At 43.7% G+C, this 18,902-nt stretch overlaps 3 protein-coding genes across 11 annotated transcripts in view; all 3 read left to right on the top strand.

Moving 5' to 3' along the window:
* Positions 1-9,913, top strand: part of rtel1.L (regulator of telomere elongation helicase 1 L homeolog) — a 40,025-nt gene extending 30,112 nt beyond the window's left edge. For 4 of the 9 annotated variants that reach the window (XM_018235016.2, XM_018235015.2, XM_018235014.2 and 1 more), the window contains 2 exons: positions 8,856-8,959; positions 9,073-9,913. In XM_018235016.2, the coding sequence (XP_018090505.1) occupies positions 8,856-8,959; positions 9,073-9,165 (197 nt within the window). In that variant the 3' untranslated portion in view covers positions 9,166-9,913. The other 5 variants (XM_041577443.1, XM_018235017.2, XM_018235019.2 and 2 more) reach the window with 3 other exon arrangements.
* LOC108701997 (traf2 and NCK-interacting protein kinase) overlaps positions 1-18,902 on the top strand; it is a 1,005,599-nt gene that overhangs the window by 677,130 nt on the left and 309,567 nt on the right. The window lies entirely within an intron of this gene.
* tnfrsf6b.L (TNF receptor superfamily member 6b L homeolog) lies at positions 10,782-17,113 on the top strand. The gene is made up of 5 exons (XM_018235021.2): positions 10,782-13,201; positions 14,126-14,186; positions 14,845-15,220; positions 15,409-15,597; positions 16,494-17,113. The coding sequence occupies exons 2-5, from the start codon at positions 14,130-14,132 to the stop codon at positions 16,775-16,777; spliced, it is 906 nt and encodes a 301-aa protein (XP_018090510.1). The 5' UTR covers positions 10,782-13,201; positions 14,126-14,129; the 3' UTR covers positions 16,778-17,113.

Below are 18,902 nucleotides of genomic sequence, written 5' to 3'. Positions count from 1 at the left end.
GCTTCCTGGATCCCCAAATAGCAATCACTGTTTCCTGCTTCCGTACAACTGAGTCACTGTTTTTATCTGCCCTGTATGTCCTAAAGCCACAAGGCCTGACTCTGGTTACTGCCACCTTTCATCTGTTGTCTGAATAAGCCTCACCCCATGACTTACTCCATTGTACCTCATGTGTGACGAGCTACAGGCAGTGCTTTGCAAAGGGAAAAGTTTTAAGGCTACTATAAGGAGAAATCAATGCCATTCCATCATGTTCAAAAGATGGGACCAATGGCATTATGGGTGTGCCATATTGGTTGCAGGTATAGAGCCTATGAGACCAGATTGCCCTTGGTGTGCGGAATGGAAAGAAGCTTGAAAGGCTTGATCATCATGTGATCTAGTAACACCATAGAGGCTATAGATGAGCTGTTAGTCCTATGACTGCGTCAGTACTCAGCTGGCAAGTAGGAGGAGCTTACATGCAACATCATCCTTGGATTGAGTCAGGTACCAGTTCTCTGCCTGCTCTCAATCTATTTCTGGCCCTGGGTGACTCATGCACAATCAAGTGCTTCCCCATAATGAGAGGGCACAGAGCTAAATTTAGCACTTTTAGGGAAGTGGTTCTTTCCATGGGTCAAGCAGAACTTTTGTACTAATGGCTGGGCATCATCAGTGCTGTTATTTCATTAGTATATAATTATCATTTTATTGAATTTCCTGAGAAGTGAAGTACAGGATTGTGAAACAAGAAATAAACAGGCACCAAACCTTGAACTTCGTATAAACTATGTAAGTGAGGATGAAAATGAGTGAGAGAGAGAAGTCCCAGAGCATAGATGGGAGAGGTGGAATACACCGGGTTACATATTTTTCTTTAAGGCTTTCCCGGGGATGGTTCCATAATGGTGCAGTGTGTGTCTGATTCTTTAAAAAGAACCCGTCTGATCCATTACTTGTGAATGTAGTAATTTACTGGGGTGGTTTCTGGGGTGATTATTTTTTTTAAATATTTGTTTATTTTAGTGGTTAGATCTGCAGCTATTTGTTTTGTTGTTGAGTAACTACTTTGTGGAGAAAGTAAAGCTGGCAGATGTAATCGTACAAAACAATTCTATCACAACATAACGTATTGCCTATCTGACGATATCCATGGGCGACTGCGACATAACTTTTGTACGATTTATATCTGTCGATTAAATGGGCACAACATCTTTTGATTTATTTTTCCAATCCTAAAGTTTAAATCTGAATGTTCGTTTTACATCGTGGAATTAACAGATACGATCAATACCTGAACGTTTACCATACGATGAATAAAATGTGAACGTGTATGACCAGCTTTAGGGAGATCATCGCATGGTTAGACCATGTCCTGGTGTGGATCTCTGTCTGCAATATATTTTGTGGTGTGAAATGAAGCTCTTAGAATTGTATCATCCATGCATAAAGAATGGCCACAAGTCTGACCTCACTGGGTTTTCGGGTGCTCGTATAAGCTTCAGGGTATTTTTTTTTTTTTTTTTTTTCAAGTGAGGTTTATTGAAACAAGACACATGACAGTGAACATTTCAGCATACTCAAACATTTCGCCAATGCGCAGATTGGCATCAACATATATTCAACAGGTAGTGTTGATTATTCCATCTGGGGTGGACTCTTCTTTGGAGTGTGTTTCCTGAATGAATGTTCTTCTGGCTCTAGCTTTGCTGAGGTCTCAGGAGAGTAGTATTTGTTCAGCAGTAGAATTAAGCCCATTCATTTTAATGCTCACAAATTTTGATTGTTAGTAACTTATTGCTAGGTGTCTGTTGGCTCTGAAATATTGTGGCAGTTGGATATTAGCGGAATGGAGGTGGTGGAAAGGATAAGGAACAGGAGTTGGACAGGAATACGATTGGACAGTACAACAACTGCCTTTACTCATAGGAGCCGGGGGTGCGGAAGAAAATACTTGCAGTCCTGGGTATGAGCTTCTGCAGGTATATATTATTGTGCACAGGGGGAAGTTCTGTGCCAGGGTTTCATTTGTGGAGTAAAATTAAGAAGCAGAAAGCTCAGACACTTTTGTGGTACCAGGTGCTGTAATGGGAGACCTGGTCCTGCGACAAGGGTCAAAAAAGAAAGTACCAGCAGCATGCTGAAAACTGAAGTAGAGTAAGTTTTATTTAACCCAAAAACATACAAAAAAAGGGACAATGTTTCCAGCCACCAGGGGCTGCTGGTACTTCCTTCATTCGTGGTGTAGCAAACAGGGAGCACCATTTTCTCGTTGTGTTGCCCAGTGAGAAGCAATGAACTGTGCCACTGGCATTAAGTAGCACCAGAAAGGCAATTATTTCATGTTGTATTCCCTGCTGCGTCACTGCCCAGATAGGCAATTCCTGGGGTAACTAAGACTGGTATGAGGCTATTTTCCAGGAACATGGGCCTGGGCGCAACAGTCTGTGCATGGTCACATGGTATACACGACTGTGGTATAATAGAATGGAGCACTCCATATAAACTACTTATTTCAGGTCCTGTCCTCTGTATCACATGGTATAACCAAATCAGTGAAGCTATGAGTTACTCCGGTGCTGCCCCACCCAGAGAAGACATGATTGGATCAGATTTCCTACCTGCACATTGAACTGAACCAATCACCCTGCATGGGCACTAACCGAAAGGAACAGGCCTATCATATATAATATTTAGAAATACAAGGGAGAGAACAGACCCCTGAGAGCCTCTTATATAATTACCCCTTGCACTCAAGATAAACAATTAACCGCAGCCCCCTGGCAAGTGTGTCTGTCCCTCAGCAACCTGGAGATCTACAGGTTTCCTGGGTAACTGCTGAGCTCAATGGAAGGGGCTGACCCCTTGTGACTCCCTGCTACAATACAATGCCTACACCATAAGCTTTTGGATGTGTTGTCCAATAGCAGCTGCTGCTTTCTAATGCCATAGAGGTGATCATGATTCCACCCACTCCCACTGGTGCCAATATCTGCCTTCACTTTGGGTTCTTCCATATGTTGGTACTACTTGTCCCTATAGCACAGTTATCCCCCTGCCTCCTTGTCCTGAGAGCTCAGCTCATTGGATAAAATCTCCCCACTTTGACTGTCCTCAGGTCCCCAGTAATGGCCAATTTGGGATCCGTAGTGCTGCATGTAACTGCTGTCATGAGTGGATCAACTGCTGCAACTGAAGGAGCAAGAAAATGTGCCAATTGTACAGTGAAAGCATCATCCTCAGCAGCAGCCTGACTTACTACAGAGACTTCCCACCCACTCATGTACAATAGGCTGTGGCACATAGGAAAAGAAAAAAGTTCCAGGCCCACAACCAATGGATCGCCCTATGGATCTGCACAGCCAGGATTGCACATAATGTGAATATTTTTGTTTGTTTACATATATACATATATATGTATTTTTTGTGCCATAGATACAAAGCATTGTCAGCCTTCACTTTGTACAGTAGGCTGAATAGTATTTGTGATTGGCCACTTCTCTATATTATATACTTACCTATGGTAACAGTATCCCCATCCTCTCTGCCATCTGCCTTGCCCTGGTTTCATTAACACAGGAGCAGATTCTAGAGATGGGCAGACACAGCTCAGACTACAATAAGCCTCCCTCTACTCTCTGGCCTCAGTTTCACTTTTGAGGGAACATAATCAGAATTCTTGCACCCGTCATTCTCTTGTGTCTCTGCAGCCATGTTTTTTTATGTATGTATGTGGCTGTGGTGATCTACTCACTGTTTATATGAAATATAAATTCCCAGCTTTGTACCTCCTGGTTTGTGCATTTTGATTCTATATGGTTGCCTCCAACTTGTATAATAAGGATTTGCTCACTCTAATAAGGACACTCGTGCTAAAAGGCCATGTCTTCATAAGGAACCCTCACTGCTGAGTCGCAAATATCAATACAAGAGCTGTCCATAGGGAGTGTGAATTTTAATTGGGGGTCGGAGGCAAACAAATCACTGTGCAATTCCAAGCGGCACTTGGCATTGGTTAAAGGCACCACCATTGAGCTCTGGAGGTCTAAATAGCATCTTCCCATCCGTCAGTATGATGGAAAGGTCTGGGTTGGACAGAAGCCAGGAGAACTCTACCTGCCCGAATGCATAATGCCAGCGGTAAAGTTAGGTTGAGGATGAAAAATGTGTTGTGGCTCCATGGTTTGGGCCTCTTGTTTCAGTGAAACCTAACGGATACAGGGTACAATGCCATGCTACCTACTTTGTGGAATAGTTTTTGGGGGTGGGTAACGGTTTCAGCACAGTAATGCCCCAGGCACAAAGCCAGTTCCATACAGAATCATTTTACTGAGAATGGAAGAATCTCACTGGCAGAGCCATGAACTCAATCCAGTGAATTGATCCCCAACATCATCGCCCAACTTCACTAATGCACTTGTGGGTGAATGGAAACAACTCCCAGCAACAATGTCCCAACATCTAGCGGGAACCTTCTTAAAAGAGTAGGGGCTGTTCTACCAGCAAGCGGTGGGGGTGTTGGAGTTTATAGGTTGCCATAGGTCTGACCATATAATATGGATGCGATCTCTAATATCCACTATATAAAGAATGGAGTACACTACCTCTTTAAACAACTCCGTATGAGTGACAGTTGGACTAGTGTTTGCACAATTATTGTGTCACATACTGTGTCATCGACCACAGGAACTTCCTCAGGCCTCTCACGTGCGTTGCAGTTGGCTGAATCTCAACTTTTCTTTTATCTAATGTATCGCATGTGTCACAGGGCCGAGTCACAGACTAAAGTGTAGCGCCCCTCTCACATTCTCATCTTTTGTTTTTATCGCTGAGTCACCTACAGGGCTAAACCAGTTCTATTTACTGCCCCCACCCCATATCATGCACCTGAAGTGGAACCAGCAATGCCCTGGAGGGATCCACCTCAATGTGGGGATTGAACCAAAGATGTCTGAAAAGCACCTCTCTAAGGGCAGTGGCACACGCTGCTACTGGGGGAGATAGGTGGCCCAGTGAGAAAATGCCTCTTCTTCGGGCGACTAATCTTCCCTAAATGCCTTCCTGCCGGCTAGAATGTAAAATGCCGGCGGCATGGCACTCTGATCGATTCGGCTTTCCGAAGTTTTCTCTTGAAGCGACTTTGGAAGAACAAAGTGTTCCAAGTGCCATCCAGCCGGCGATTTACATTTCTAGACAGCAGGAAGGCATTTAGGGGAGATTAGTCGCCCGAAGAAGAGGAGATTTGTCGTAGGCAACTAATCTCCCCCAGTAGCAGCATGTGCCACTTCCCTTAAGGTCCCAATGCAAAAATGAGGTTTTGTCCAAACGATCTCCACCTGTGTAGCTCACTTTCCTACTCAGGCCACACCAGCCAGGCCAAACTTGTACTCATGCAAAAAATGTAGGATAGGAAGGAGCATTACAATCCGCAGACTTGGCTGCAAAATTCCTTTATTGTCACAACATGTTACGGATCATCATGGATCCTTTTTCAAGTCACTTGAAAAAGGATCCATGATGATCCGAAACATGTTGTGACAATAAAGGAATTTTGCATCCAAGTCTGCGGATTGTAATGCTCCTTCCTATCCTACATTTTTTCCCTTAAGGTACCATACACAGATGCAATCCATGGGGTAGGAAGCCTGGGCAGGTGGGGCAGCACGCAGGGTATCATTAGATGGGAAAGTGAAGAGGATTTGCAGTTTGTCTTGCCTTTCTGCCATTCCCATTGTTTGGGCTTTTTTCATGGATCCTCTCATGCTCTCTCTGTTTTGCCTTTTGCTAAATTGTTCAAAAATTACTGGCCCATGTATGGTCACCTTTAGGAAATATGGCACCTCCCCCCACATGTATAAATACAATTATACAGAGAAGGGCTCACAATAAGCTATACCCTCATACTGTACTGTGTAAGGGAAACAATATAGCACATCCTTCCCATACGTATAAATACAAATATACACAGAAGGAATGTTCTGGGCACACAATAAACTATAACCTCATACTGTACTGTCTATAGCAGGGCTGTCCAACTGGCGGCCCACGACCCCCCTTTATATGGCCCTCCACATCAAAGTCTGCCTGCTGTGTCTTCTTACCATATGTAACATTTAAAAGGTATCACTACAGAGATTAACTGGCCCCTGCATTGTCTAAACCTCAAATTCAGACTAATCCCCTGCATTCTTTACACTTGTGACATCTCTATTGTTCACATCCTAAAAACCTGTACTGTTCACACCTGAGACCCAGACTGAAACTGCCCAAATTGTTCACCTGTTCACACCTTATTCAAAATGCTAATGGTGCACCAGCACTGTGTCACTGTCTGTAGTACATATTAGACTTGTTCTGTTCCTCAGTCTCCTGCTCTGTTCTGCCTTCCATATGCTCCCTGTGTGTGTCATACTTTGGTATTTGTTTTGGGGGTTTGTTAGCATTTGAAAATTATTGTTAGTGGCCCCTAAGGTGTTTAATCATATGCTGGGGTACTGTATTATACACAGCGGAGGAGGCATATGTATTTATTTGTATGTCTTATATGATTTAGCTTTTCTCACATATGAGTGACTTCCTTGCCAGGGCAGGCACAAGGTAGTTTGGCACCCTAGGCAAGAGCTTCAATCAGTGCCCCCCTGTCCTGCATTACCATTTCCCTCCTTACTGTGATGTTTTTTAAATAAAGAGAGCAAGAAAGTGTACAACACTTTTTCATTTATATTACTGCCCCCTGTACCAGCAAGCAAGCTCAGCAGCCATCCATCATACAGCCCTCCTGCAGCCATCATATTGCCCCCAATCTTTACCTGTGTCAGCAGCAGCCAAAAATAAATCTGATCACATCATATTGTCCCCAAGTATTTATGTATCTGTGCCAGCGCCTAGCAGCAACAGCAAACATATGGCCCCCAAATCTGTACCTGGCTGTGCCAGCAGGAAGCTTCACACTTTACAGTAATAGAAAGAATGTCTTCAGTTCAGTGCAACTGTGCAAGGCTGAGAGCAGCGAGAGCCACACCAAGCAGGCCACCAGCTCTCTGTCATCCAACACATCAGTGACGTCATTGACGTGTGTATGCAAGTCGCGGTGCACCGCACAGAAGGAGCTATTACTTGCCGGCAAGAGGGAGAAGGGGAAGGAGATTGATTCCACACAACTGGGTGACCATCATTACTGAAACAAATTATTAAATAAACACTTGAAAAAAAAGTGCCCCCCTCAATGATGGCGCCCTAGACAGGCGCCTACTCTGCTTACCCCTAGTTCCGGCCCTGATCCCTGCAGTGAGCACCAACCATTTGGTTTTTTGTTGTGCTATTAATGTGGATATCGTTTTGCGGTAACATGGGTGTGGTTTAAAGTGGGTGTGGTCTAAAAACAGGGAGTGGCTAACACTGACTTCCATTATCGCCCTCGACCATGTAGATTGGAAAAATTCCGGCCCTCGGTACCATAGAAGTTGGACAGCACTGGTCTAAAGGAAACAATATGGCACCTCCTTCCCATATGTATAAATACAAATATACAGAAAAGGAATGTTTGGGGCACACAAGCTATACCCTCATACTATACTTAAGGGAAACAGTATGGCCCCTCCTACCCATATATATATATATATATATATATATATATATATATATATATATATATAATATACAGAGAAGGAATGTTCTGGGCACATATTTACTGCCTAAGCACTAAGGGAAGCAATATGGCAGCTGAATGAGGAGGAGAAGGAGTGGTGCAGTACAATGGTGGGGGGGTGCTTGCCAAGACAGATCAGACTCATAGCCAGTGGCTGGAGTAACAGATGGTGGCTGTGTAAGGGGAATAGGTATTGTTGTCTATTCCGATATCACCTATACGTTTATAGACTGTATTCCCCACAAATTTTTGAATGAGCTTGTATCATCTAGTATTTCCAAATAAATGGACCATTTTTGTTTAAAACTCTTCTCAGGGTTAGATTAATAACACTATGTTGCTTCTTGTATACATAGGTTTTTAGCTAGGATAGTACATCATCTATTGAGGGAGTGTTTTCCTTGATCCAAAATCGATATATATTCGAGTTGGAGAGAATCCTTCAGGTCCAGTTTAGCAAATCATGGATTCAGTACTCAGATTTATAGTATTTCTAATGAATCAACAACAGTTTATCCGCAAGTTTGCAACAAATTATCCAATCATTGGGAAACAAAACTGAAACAACCAGAGATGATATGTGAATTTCTCACAATTCCGTCTTATTGTAACAAGCAAACTAGTTCATATAACCATTGTTACAAAGTTTCTAAAACTTAACTTTTAATATAGGTTCCAATTAAGACTTGCTAAATAAGCCAACACAGACTCACAGCATATTTAGCTCATTGCTGTGCAGGACCATGTCCCTAAAATAACACGTGATTAAAAAGTTTGCATAGTGTGGATCAGTAGTGGATACAGTCATTAATTATTCAGTATTCTAGTATCCAGTTTCCGTTTTCCTGTGAAAGTCTAAAGAAGCCCATAGCACCCTCCCTTCCCTCCGTTCGCCGCCTGCTGCCTGACTATGTTGAGAAGAGTGGGAGCTATCCACACCACCTTCCACCTACGCCACCCAACGCATTTCGCATTTTACACAGCTTCGTCAGTTTTGTTTCCCAATAATATTTCTAATGAATGACTCAATTTGAAGGGTTTTATGGGTGGTTGGCGAGAAATGAGGCTATAAGGGGTCATAGATTGGACAGAGAGGCTTTGTAAAGTTATAGTTATGGGAGTTCCAGGCTCTGTGAGGTTGTAGGTTGGGTAATGGGATTATAGTTAGGATGGAGCGATGCTCTATCATTTCTATACTATGAGGGTGTGTCTGATTACTTTACAGAGGGCCCTCTTTGTCCGCACTGCAACAGGAATGGATCTGTCCCCTTTAAATGCTCCTTGTGTCAGTTTCAGTGCTGCCAAGCATGCTGGGAAAAAGTATTAAAGGTAGGTGTGTCCTTTGATTTGATGTCACCTCTAGTCACCTCTGTCTGGTGCCTGCTTACCATTGCTGCATTCTGATGTTTTCTCCTTAGCTTGCCTGTCTTCTTTCCCCCCAGGCTGACAAGCGGTGTCCTGGCTGCAGAGCTCTAACAAAGAAGAAGTATCTGGCCCAGGTGTTCTTTCTGGCACCAGATGAAGAAGAGGGTTAATGGGTATTCTGCCTGGCAGCAGATGAAGAATAGGCTTGATGGGTTTTCCGTCTGGCAGCAGATGAAGTATAGGGTTTAGGGGTATTCTTTCTGGATCCAGATGATGAAGCGGAAGGTTGATAGGTGTCCTTGGCTCCAGAAGGTTGATGGGTGTCCTTTCTGGGTCCAGATGAAGAAGATATGTTTGGTTGGTGTTCTTCCCTGCTCCAGATGAAGAAGAAGGTTGATGGGTGTCCTTTCTGGCTCCAAATGAAGAAGATATGTTTGGTTGGTGTTCTTCCCTGCTCCAGATGAAGAAGAAGGTTGATGGGTGTCCTTTCTGGCTCCAAATGAAGAAGATATGTTTGGTTGGTGTTCTTCCCTGCTCCAGAAGAAGAAGAAGGTTGATGGGTGTCCTTTCTGGCTCCAGATGAAGAAGATATGTTTGGTTGGTGTTCTTCCCTGTTTCAGATGAAGAAGAAGGTTGATGGGTGTCCTTTCTTGCTCCAGATGAAGAAGAGGGTTGTTGGGTGTTCTTCCTGGCTCCGGATGAAGAAGATGGTTGGCTGATGTTCTGCCCCGTTCCAGATGAAGAAGAGATTTGCTGAGTGTACTTTCTGGCATCAGATTAAGAAGGGCGTTGATGGGTGTTGGAGCCGTGAGCTTAGTTTAGGGCTCCTGATGCACTTGGGGTTGTACATCCCTGCAGGGCAGGAAGGACAAAGTTATTTCTGTAAATTGGAAAATTAAATCTTATTTCTTAATTTCCCATGATGCTTTTCCTTGTGCTTCTCCTTGTGTTTACAGGGTCTGTATTCTTTTTGGGGGTTTTTTTTGTTTTTTTTTTTAAAGAATTTTAATAAAAATAAAAGTTTTAATAACATAAAAAAAACAATCCAAAACAAAAAATAATATACATCTCAGTTATGACAGGGTCTGTGTTCTGATTGGCATGACTGTCCCGTAGATTTGGCATGTGTACTGCACTCACCAAGTCTCATGCACCCAGTGCCCATATTAATACCAGTCACAGGCTGCAAAGTCCCTCTCAGGCTCTGCCGTATAAAGCCTGGCTGACCAGGCTCCGTTGTTTCTGTGATATCAATGTGTTGAAGGGCAGATAATGCTATTTATTCTGTTGCAGAGAAAATGCCCAGCTTGACCAATGAGTGCAGCCTGAAATGGTGATGTCATAGGACTGCCCATTGTCTTGGACTGATCATTAAAGGCGTGGTTCACCTTTAAATTAACAGAATTACCAATTCTAAGCAACTTTTCAATTGGTCTTCAGTACTTATTTTTAATACTATTTTAACAGTTTGCTTTCTTTTTTTTTAACTCTTTCCAACTTTCAAATGGGGGTCACTGACCCAGTCTAAAAACAAATGCTCCTTTATTATACAAATATATTGTTTTTGCTAATTTGTATTACTCCTCTTTCTATTCAGTCCCTCTCCTATTCATATTCCAGTCTCTTATTCAAATCAGTGTATGGTCACTATGGTAATCTGGACCCTAGCAACAAAATAGCTCAGGAGAGCTGCTGAATAAAAATCAAAATAACTCAGAAAACACAAATAATAAAAAATGAAAACCGATTGTCTCAGAATATCACTCTAGCTCATACTAAAAGTTAACTCAAAGGTGCACAACCCCTTTAAAGGGATAGTATACCCCACTTCAGGCCCGGACTGGCCATCTGTCCGGTCGGCAAATGCCCGGTGGGCCTTTTTAATTTTAGCTAAGTGGGCTGGGGAAAACCAGCAGCTGTCGAATTGGAGACGAAATCATTGAAAAGAGCCGAAGAGGAAACCGCACAGGATAACGAAGAAGACGAGGAGGAAGAAGACGTCTGTCAAATTTTAGAGATAAGTTTCCACTGAAAGCAAACTTTTATTGGAGGGGGGGGATCAGCCCATGTTTTTTAAACTTGTAGTGGGGGAGCCTGGCTGCCAATGTTGCACGTTTATATGTGGGCTGATTTCTTTTGCCAGGACTTTTTAATACCAGCCTTGGCCCAATTCCTCCCCTCCCCCGCAACATGAGTGCAATGAATAGGGCTTGTGCTGATCATACTTTTTCCCTTTTATATTATTCCTTGAGCTAAACAGTGAAATTAAAGCCCCTTCATGCTTTGCCCTTGTGAGGTGAGTAGGTAGATTCACTCCCGCGTACCTGTGTAAAGGACTGCTATATATTTGAGCTAAGGGGAAAAACTTGTTGGGACTTGTTAGGACAAGTTCCAATGTGTTGTGACCAATGAACGAAAGTATCTGAACAACTTCACTCATACAGAAAAAAAAGTCCTGTGTACATGCTGTTGCTATGGAAAGCACTGCGTCTGATGTATTATATTCTCTGCATTCCTGAAACAGTTTCTCCTACATTCTTTCAGGAATCAGAAAGAGCAGTGCAGAGAATAGAAAGTGACAGGCTCAAGAGATGCAAGGAAAGAGAGGGCATGACATGGGGCCAGGTTGAGGAGATGAAAATGAAAGAAGGAGAGAAATTGGGGGGGGGGCTTTGACCATACTCTTTCCCGTGACGCTGCCCTGGGGTTGACCAGCCTGTGACTCCTGAAGATATTGCTGAACTACAACTTGCAGAATAGGGCTGGTGTGCTGATCTGTTGCAGGGGTACAACAGCTCCTTGCATTAATTACAATCTGTTCTACAGATCAGTTCCCTCTTAGCATTAATGGGTAAGGGAGTATTTGCCCAGAGGAGTTTATAATCTGTTTTACAGATCAGTTCCCTCTTAGCATTAATGGGTAAGGGAGTATTTGCCCAGAGGAGCTTACAATCTGTTTTACAGTTCAGTTCCCTCTTAGCATTATGGGGTAAGGGAGTATTTGCCCAGAGGAGCTTAGAATCTGTTCTACAGATCAGTTCCCTCTTAGCATTAATGGGTAAGGGAGTATTTGCCCAGAGGAGCTAACAAACTGTTCTACAGATCAGTTCCCTCTTAGCATTAATAGGTAAGGGAGTATTTGCCCAGAGGAGCTCACACTCTGTTCTACAGATCAGTTCCCTCACAGCATTAATAGGTAAGGGGGTATTTGCCCAGAGGAGCTTACACTCTGTTCTACAGATCAGTTCCCTCTCAGCATTAATAGGTAAGGGGGTATTTGCCCAGAGGAGCTTACACTCTGTTCTACAGATCAGTTCCCTCTTAGCATTAATAGGTAAGGGGGTATTTGCCCAGAGGAGCTTACACTCTGTTCTACAGATCAGTTCCCTCTCAGCATTAATAGGTAAGGGAGTATTTGCCCAGAGGAGCTTACAATCTGTTCTACAGATCAGTTCCCTCTTAGCATTAATAGGTAAGGGAGTATTTGCCCAGAGGAGCTTACACTCTGTTCTACAGATCAGTTCCCTCTTAGCATTAATAGGTAATGGAGTATTTGCCCAGAGGAGCTTACAATCTGTTTTACAGATCAGTTCCCTCTTAGCATTAATGGGTAAGGGAGTATTTGCCCAGAGGAGCTTACAATCTGTTTTATAGATCAGTTCCCTCTTAGCATTATGGGGTAAGGGAGTATTTGCCCAGAGGAGCTTACAATCTGTTCTACAGATCAGTTCCCTCTTAGCATTAATGGGTAAGGGAGTATTTGCCCAGAGGAGCTAACAAACTGTTCTACAGATCAGTTCTCTCTTAGCATAGGTAAGGGAGTATTTGCCCAGAGGAGCTTACACTCTGTTCTACAGATCAGTTCCCTCTTAGCATTAATAGGTAAGGGGGTATTTGCCCAGAGGAGCTTACACTACAGATCAGATCGCACAGAGCTGACAATCTGACGGTGAGTGCAGGGATCTTCAGTGAGAGTTAAGAAGTGACCCGCCGTTACTTCACTGAGCACTACTGGGGGGGGACGACTGAGAAGATATTTGGACTGAGAAGATATTTGGGGGGCGGAAAGAGAATCATTTTCCCGTATTTTCGGGACTGTCCCAGTCAATTCTGCTGAGTAGTTTCTGTGAGTCACCGTGTTGACCCTCCCAGTAGCGCCGTATATTACCTGCCGCCTCTCCGCCTGGGAGCCGCACTGATTCAGAGGTGAGTGACTCGCAGCAGCTTCTCTGCACTTCTACCCTGTACTGATATTTATATATAGAGGGGACTACTCGGGGGAGTGACTCTGTGTAGTCAATATCTGTATATGGAGGCATCTGTTTTGTAGGGGCAATATATAAGTATATATGGGGATCTGTGTGGTCTAATATATCTGTATATTGGGGTATCTGTTTTGTAACTTTTGTAGGGGTAATATATCTGTGTATAAAGGGATATTTATTTTGTAACGGCAATATATCAGTGTATATGGGAGTATCGACTATGTAATTGCAAACAATCTGTATACATGGGGTCTATAGGGCCATATATCTGCATATATAGGGGTATCTACTATGTAAGGACAAATAATATTATATTGGTTATATATCTGTATATATAGGGGCATCTATTTTGTAGGGGCAATATATAGTTAATTAAGTACCCCCTATTGTTAAAAAAATATATTATAAGTCCGCAAGGAATTCTATGACATTATTAAAGCACGAGGCCGAAAAAAATCCATGAATATCTTGTAAATTATATCCTGATATTGATCAACAAGGGGTACATTATTTATCATAATACACAAGTTTTAGTGAGTCGTGTGACAAAAATGACATCACTACTCACCAACTGATGACATCACTGGTCACCGTTTATGAGGATCTAATTTACAAGATATTCATGGCTTTTGTGCAGTATATCTGTGTATATATCTGTATATATAGGGCTATCTATTTTGTAGGGGCAGCATATATGTATATGTGGGGGTCTGTGGAGCAATGTATATATATATATATATATATATATATATATATATATATATATATATATATATATATATATATATATATATATATATATATATATATATATATATAGGGTCTCTATTAATTCACTTTTATTAAATCTTTCCCAAAATAACAGGCAGATGATTTTGCAACGTAATAAAATGTGGGTCCGTATGGCACACACATCACTGGCACAGGTAAGACTATCACCTTATTCTGCTCTGTTTCTTTGTCGTCACCTGTGTATAATTCCATGTGTAGCTCCTGTCTGTGCTGCTTGTCCCCCACAAATATGTCCCTTGTGCCTCTAACCATTGTTAATCTAAATCCACTTGACCCCTGGCACAATATATACTATTTGTATATCCCACATACAGTACAGTATTGGGAGTCCTCCTGGGATACTGTGCCCATATAAAGTATTGCACCTCTAATTATTCTCCCTTGGGGTTTTCAGAGGTTATTGCCAGAGACCCTGGGATCCCATTGACACAGATCTCTCTTTCATTATTATACCTCCCCTTTAACATGATCCCCCTTAATCATCACTGAGGTAGCTAATTACACAAGACATGTGATTAGTTACGGGGTCCCTGTGTGTATAACCAAGGGGTTCAAGTCATTGTAGTATAAATAGGGGGGTCATAACCAACAGTATCAAAAGAGATGAAATCCACTGGGATCTCGGGTTCTAAGGGGGCACATGAACCCTCCCAAAGGGTGATTACTTTATATATAGACACTATGATCTGCGGGGCAGTTTAGGCACATACACACGATGAGCCCCCCAGCTGTTCCATTCCATTTCCCAGCATCCCCTGAGAGCCAGCTACTTACTTTTGTGTTTTCCCACAGCTGGCACTTTGCTCTGTGATCTTGGCCCTGGCACAGACTGGTCCTTCTGCGCTCACCTACCAGTGGAAAGACAGTGTCACCGGAGAGCTACTGATCTGCAATAAGTGCCAGCCGGGCACATCGGTGGCAAAGCATTGTACATCCACTAGCCCCACTCAGTGCCAGCCTTGCCCAGACAACCACTATACCCAGTACTGGAACTACCTGGACAAGTGCCGTTACTGCAACGTCTTCTGTGAGGACAGGGAGCGGGTAAAGCACGAGTGTAATGCCACCCACAATCGGGTGTGTGAATGCCAACCTGGGTACCACCGTGGCATCCATTTCTGTGTCCAACACAAAGCGTGTGACCCTGGATACCGAGTTTCACAGGAAGGTGAGTGGCACAAAAAGCAAGATGGGCATTTGGGATTTGCCTTCTTCCCCTGGCTTATACACCCATCCAATAAAACTAAATATATTTATATATGTTTACCTACTGCCACCCGTTATATACTCCCTCTGCACAACTGCCACATACTGTCCTGTTTGCTATGTCACTCTGCCCCCTTCTCCCAAGTTTAGGTACTGCAGAATCAAACACAGAGTGTGCCCCCTGCCCTGCCGGAACCTTCGCTGTTCATCCATCCATGGAGAAAAACTGCCGACCCCACACAAACTGCTCTTCACTTGGCCTGGAGGTCAATGTGCCTGGGACCACCCACCATGATACCCTATGTACCAGCTGCCTGGGTCACTATAATCTCCAGGAAGGTAAGTTACACTACTAATTCCTAAATCTTGTGTGCATGGCAGAACGGGGAACCTAATGCCCATGCACTGGATACATCGTTGTAGATGGTGAGGAGGGAGGAGGAATGTGGAAACTGCAGTGGGAACTGCAGTGGGATGTGCAGAATGGAAAGTGAAAGTAACTGCCTGCCTAAGGCATAAAGACAGGGAATGCAAAGTATGGTTGACAGATAAGGTTTCTAAATGTGTTTATAACAGGTATGGATGTTTAAAAAAAAAGAATTTGAGTTTCATATTTAATTTGAATAGTTATTATATAACTTTTATGGCAGGTGACAGGTCCCCTTTACCTCTAATTATTTTCCCCTATCCCCCTATCCCTCTGCCTCTGCATCTTCCTATGCCCAGGAGGTATAGGGGGCCCCATGAGGCCCAAGTGAAGAGCAATTTCAACAGATTTATTTTGCTGTGGGGCCCATTAACTTATAATTACCCCACTGCTCAACCTCCCTCTTCCTCTCATTGCAATTCATCTCTCTCTTCAGCCTTACAACCAGCAGTCTCTTCCCACTTCTCAGCCTCCCTTTGCCTACCATTTTGTAATTCCTCACACAGCCTCTAAAATCTTTCCCTCTCTTCAGCCTCACAGTCAGCAATCCCTTTCCTCTCCTCTGCCAACAGTCTCAAATCCCCTTTCTTCCCCCCCCCCACAAAAACCTATATGTCCTTTACCTTCTCAGTTTTCTCTCATTCCTCAGCCTCTGTCTTCCTCCTTCTCAGCAGTCTCCCCTCTCTCATATTCTATTCCCCCATTGGCTAAGTGTCCTTCAGAGGAGCCTCCCCATTGGCTGAGTGTCCCTCACACCAGCTTCCCCGTTGGCTTAGTGTCCCTCTGATCTTCTTCCCTCTCTCCCCAGTGAATGCAGAATGTGATCAGGCTGTTCAGGATTTTGTGGTCCATCAGAAATTCGGTCCCCGCCGCATCAGGCGCCTCCAACAAAGCCTGAATGGTCAAGACAAGTTGTTGAGGGATGCAGAGAGCTACAGAAAACTTAGAAATTCCCTGGCACAACTGAGGAACAGTCAACCAGACAAACCCTTTCTGCCAACACTCCTGCCAATCCTGCGCAGAGCTGGACTGGGTCACTTGGAGGAGGAGTTACGGATCCGCTTCTTGCAGCACCACGACAGCTTGATGTAAGCAACGGACAGATGGTTCTTTCTACATTAATGGGGAAGCAGTGTCATCCTGTTGTGCCCCAGCTGTTATTGAGCCTCATCTCTATGAATCCCCTGTAAAATACTGCACTCCATGGACCGCACAGTCATTCTCCCAGCACCAAAGCAGGGTTGTGTATTCTACTGAACTTAAACCGGGTCTCCCCGCAAACCTCTTACTACTGTTTTGTAGAGACAGTCCTGAAAGAGTTGAATGGTTTTATAAGAATATGCTATTTTTCTATCATAATAAAAATGTGTTTATCATAATATTTATGATAAAATGTGTCTATCATAATAAAAAAATGTTTATTTTGTACCAAATGTGTAACTGTGTCATGTGATCCAGGCATAGGTCTTGTGCCAAGGGCCCCTCATGTACTGCCTGCTCCACTTCTCTCTCATAGAACTGTATCCATGGGGCCCCACTTGTACTGCCTGCTCCACATCTCCCCTACAGAACTATATTCATGGGGCCCTGCATGTTCTGCCTGCTCCACTTCTCTCCTACAGAACTGTATCCATAGGGATCCCACAATTTACTGTCTGCTCTACTTCTCTCCAATACAACTGTATCCATGGGGACCCATGTGTATTGCCGGCTCCACTTCTCACCGATACAAATGTTTCCATGGGGACCCACAGGTACTGCCTGCTCCACACTTCCATTACAGAACTGTAACCATTGGGTCCCACTTGTAATGCTTGCTTCACGTCTTTCCTACAGAACTGTATTCATGGGAACCCCACATGTACCACTCACTCCATGTCTCCCTTACAGAACTATATCCATGGGGCCCTGCTTTTACTTCCCTCTTCACTTCTCCCCTAGAGAACTGTATCTAATAGTTCCACCTGTACTGCCTATTCCAATTTTCCCCTACAAAACTGTATCCATGGGGCCCCAAATGTACTACCTGCTCCACTATTCTCCAAAGTAAGTATATCCATGGGGCCCCACAGGTACTGCCTTCTCCAATTATCCCATACAGAACTGTATTCATGGGGCCCAACTTGTAACTGTGTCATGTGATGCACAATATACTAAATACCGAAACATTGGGGTAACAGTCATAATCATAAGCGAGCATTACAGGGGGAGCAGCTGAGCATTATGGAGGGTGCAGATGAGCATTAAAGGAGGTGCGGCTGATGGTTACAGAGGGTGCAGCTGACATTTACAGGGGGAGAAGCTGAGAATTACAGGGGGCACAGTTGGTTGTTAAAAGGGGCTTGGCTGAGAATTATGGGGGGCACAGCCAGTGTTGGACTGGCCTACCGGGATACCAGGAAAACTCCCGGTGGGCCCAGGTGTCAGTGGGCCCTCAGGCTGCTAAACTTTTGGCTTATTTCATGGCCATTACCTATTTCTATGAGAACAAAGTGGCTAAATAGGTGGCATAATAGATTATAGTGTGTAAAGAAAAGAGACTAGGTGAATAGAGGTTGAGTAAGGAGAGGAAGAAAATAGTACTGAGAGTGGGCCCCTGGTCTAAATACTTTTTTTGAGCCCCTGGTCCAAGTTTTATTGGTGGGTCCCTGGTGTCCCAGTCCGACACTGGGCACAGCTGAGTAGGGATGGGCGAATTTGACCCGTTTTGTTTCGGCAAAAATTCGCCGCCGGTGAAATGTCACAGACGCCCATTAAAGTCTATGGGCGATAAAAAAGATTTTGTCGCGTGGCGAAATTGTTTTGACGCGTGTCTTTTGTTTTTTAACTCACGCCGCCATACAAGTCTATGGGCGTCATTTTTTCGGCAAAATGAGGCGAAAAAATTCACCCATCCCTACAGCTGAGTGTTACTGGGGGCATTGCTGAGTATTACCGGGAGGGGGCACAGGGAAACACTTGCAGTTTCGATTCCAGGAAGAAACAGACATGACGCTTTATTGTAAATGTCAGGTTTAGAAGAATGGAAGGAAGTGCTATATTAGTCATATTATTAGTGCTGAAGGCACGAGGGCAGGATATATATGCTGCCCACAAACCTCTTGGCTAAAAGTCACTAAAACGAGTTAATCCGCTCAATGCTCAGCTGTGTAATTGCTGAGTAATATGGCAGCACTGCAACGTTGCACTCCCAGGGTTTTGTAGCACCAGCTTCTTG

The sequence above is a fragment of the Xenopus laevis genome, chromosome 9_10L, assembly GCF_017654675.1.
Source record: "Xenopus laevis strain J_2021 chromosome 9_10L, Xenopus_laevis_v10.1, whole genome shotgun sequence".
In the NCBI taxonomy this organism is placed as follows: domain Eukaryota; kingdom Metazoa; phylum Chordata; class Amphibia; order Anura; family Pipidae; genus Xenopus; species Xenopus laevis.
This window is presented reverse-complemented; position numbering and strand designations above follow the sequence as displayed.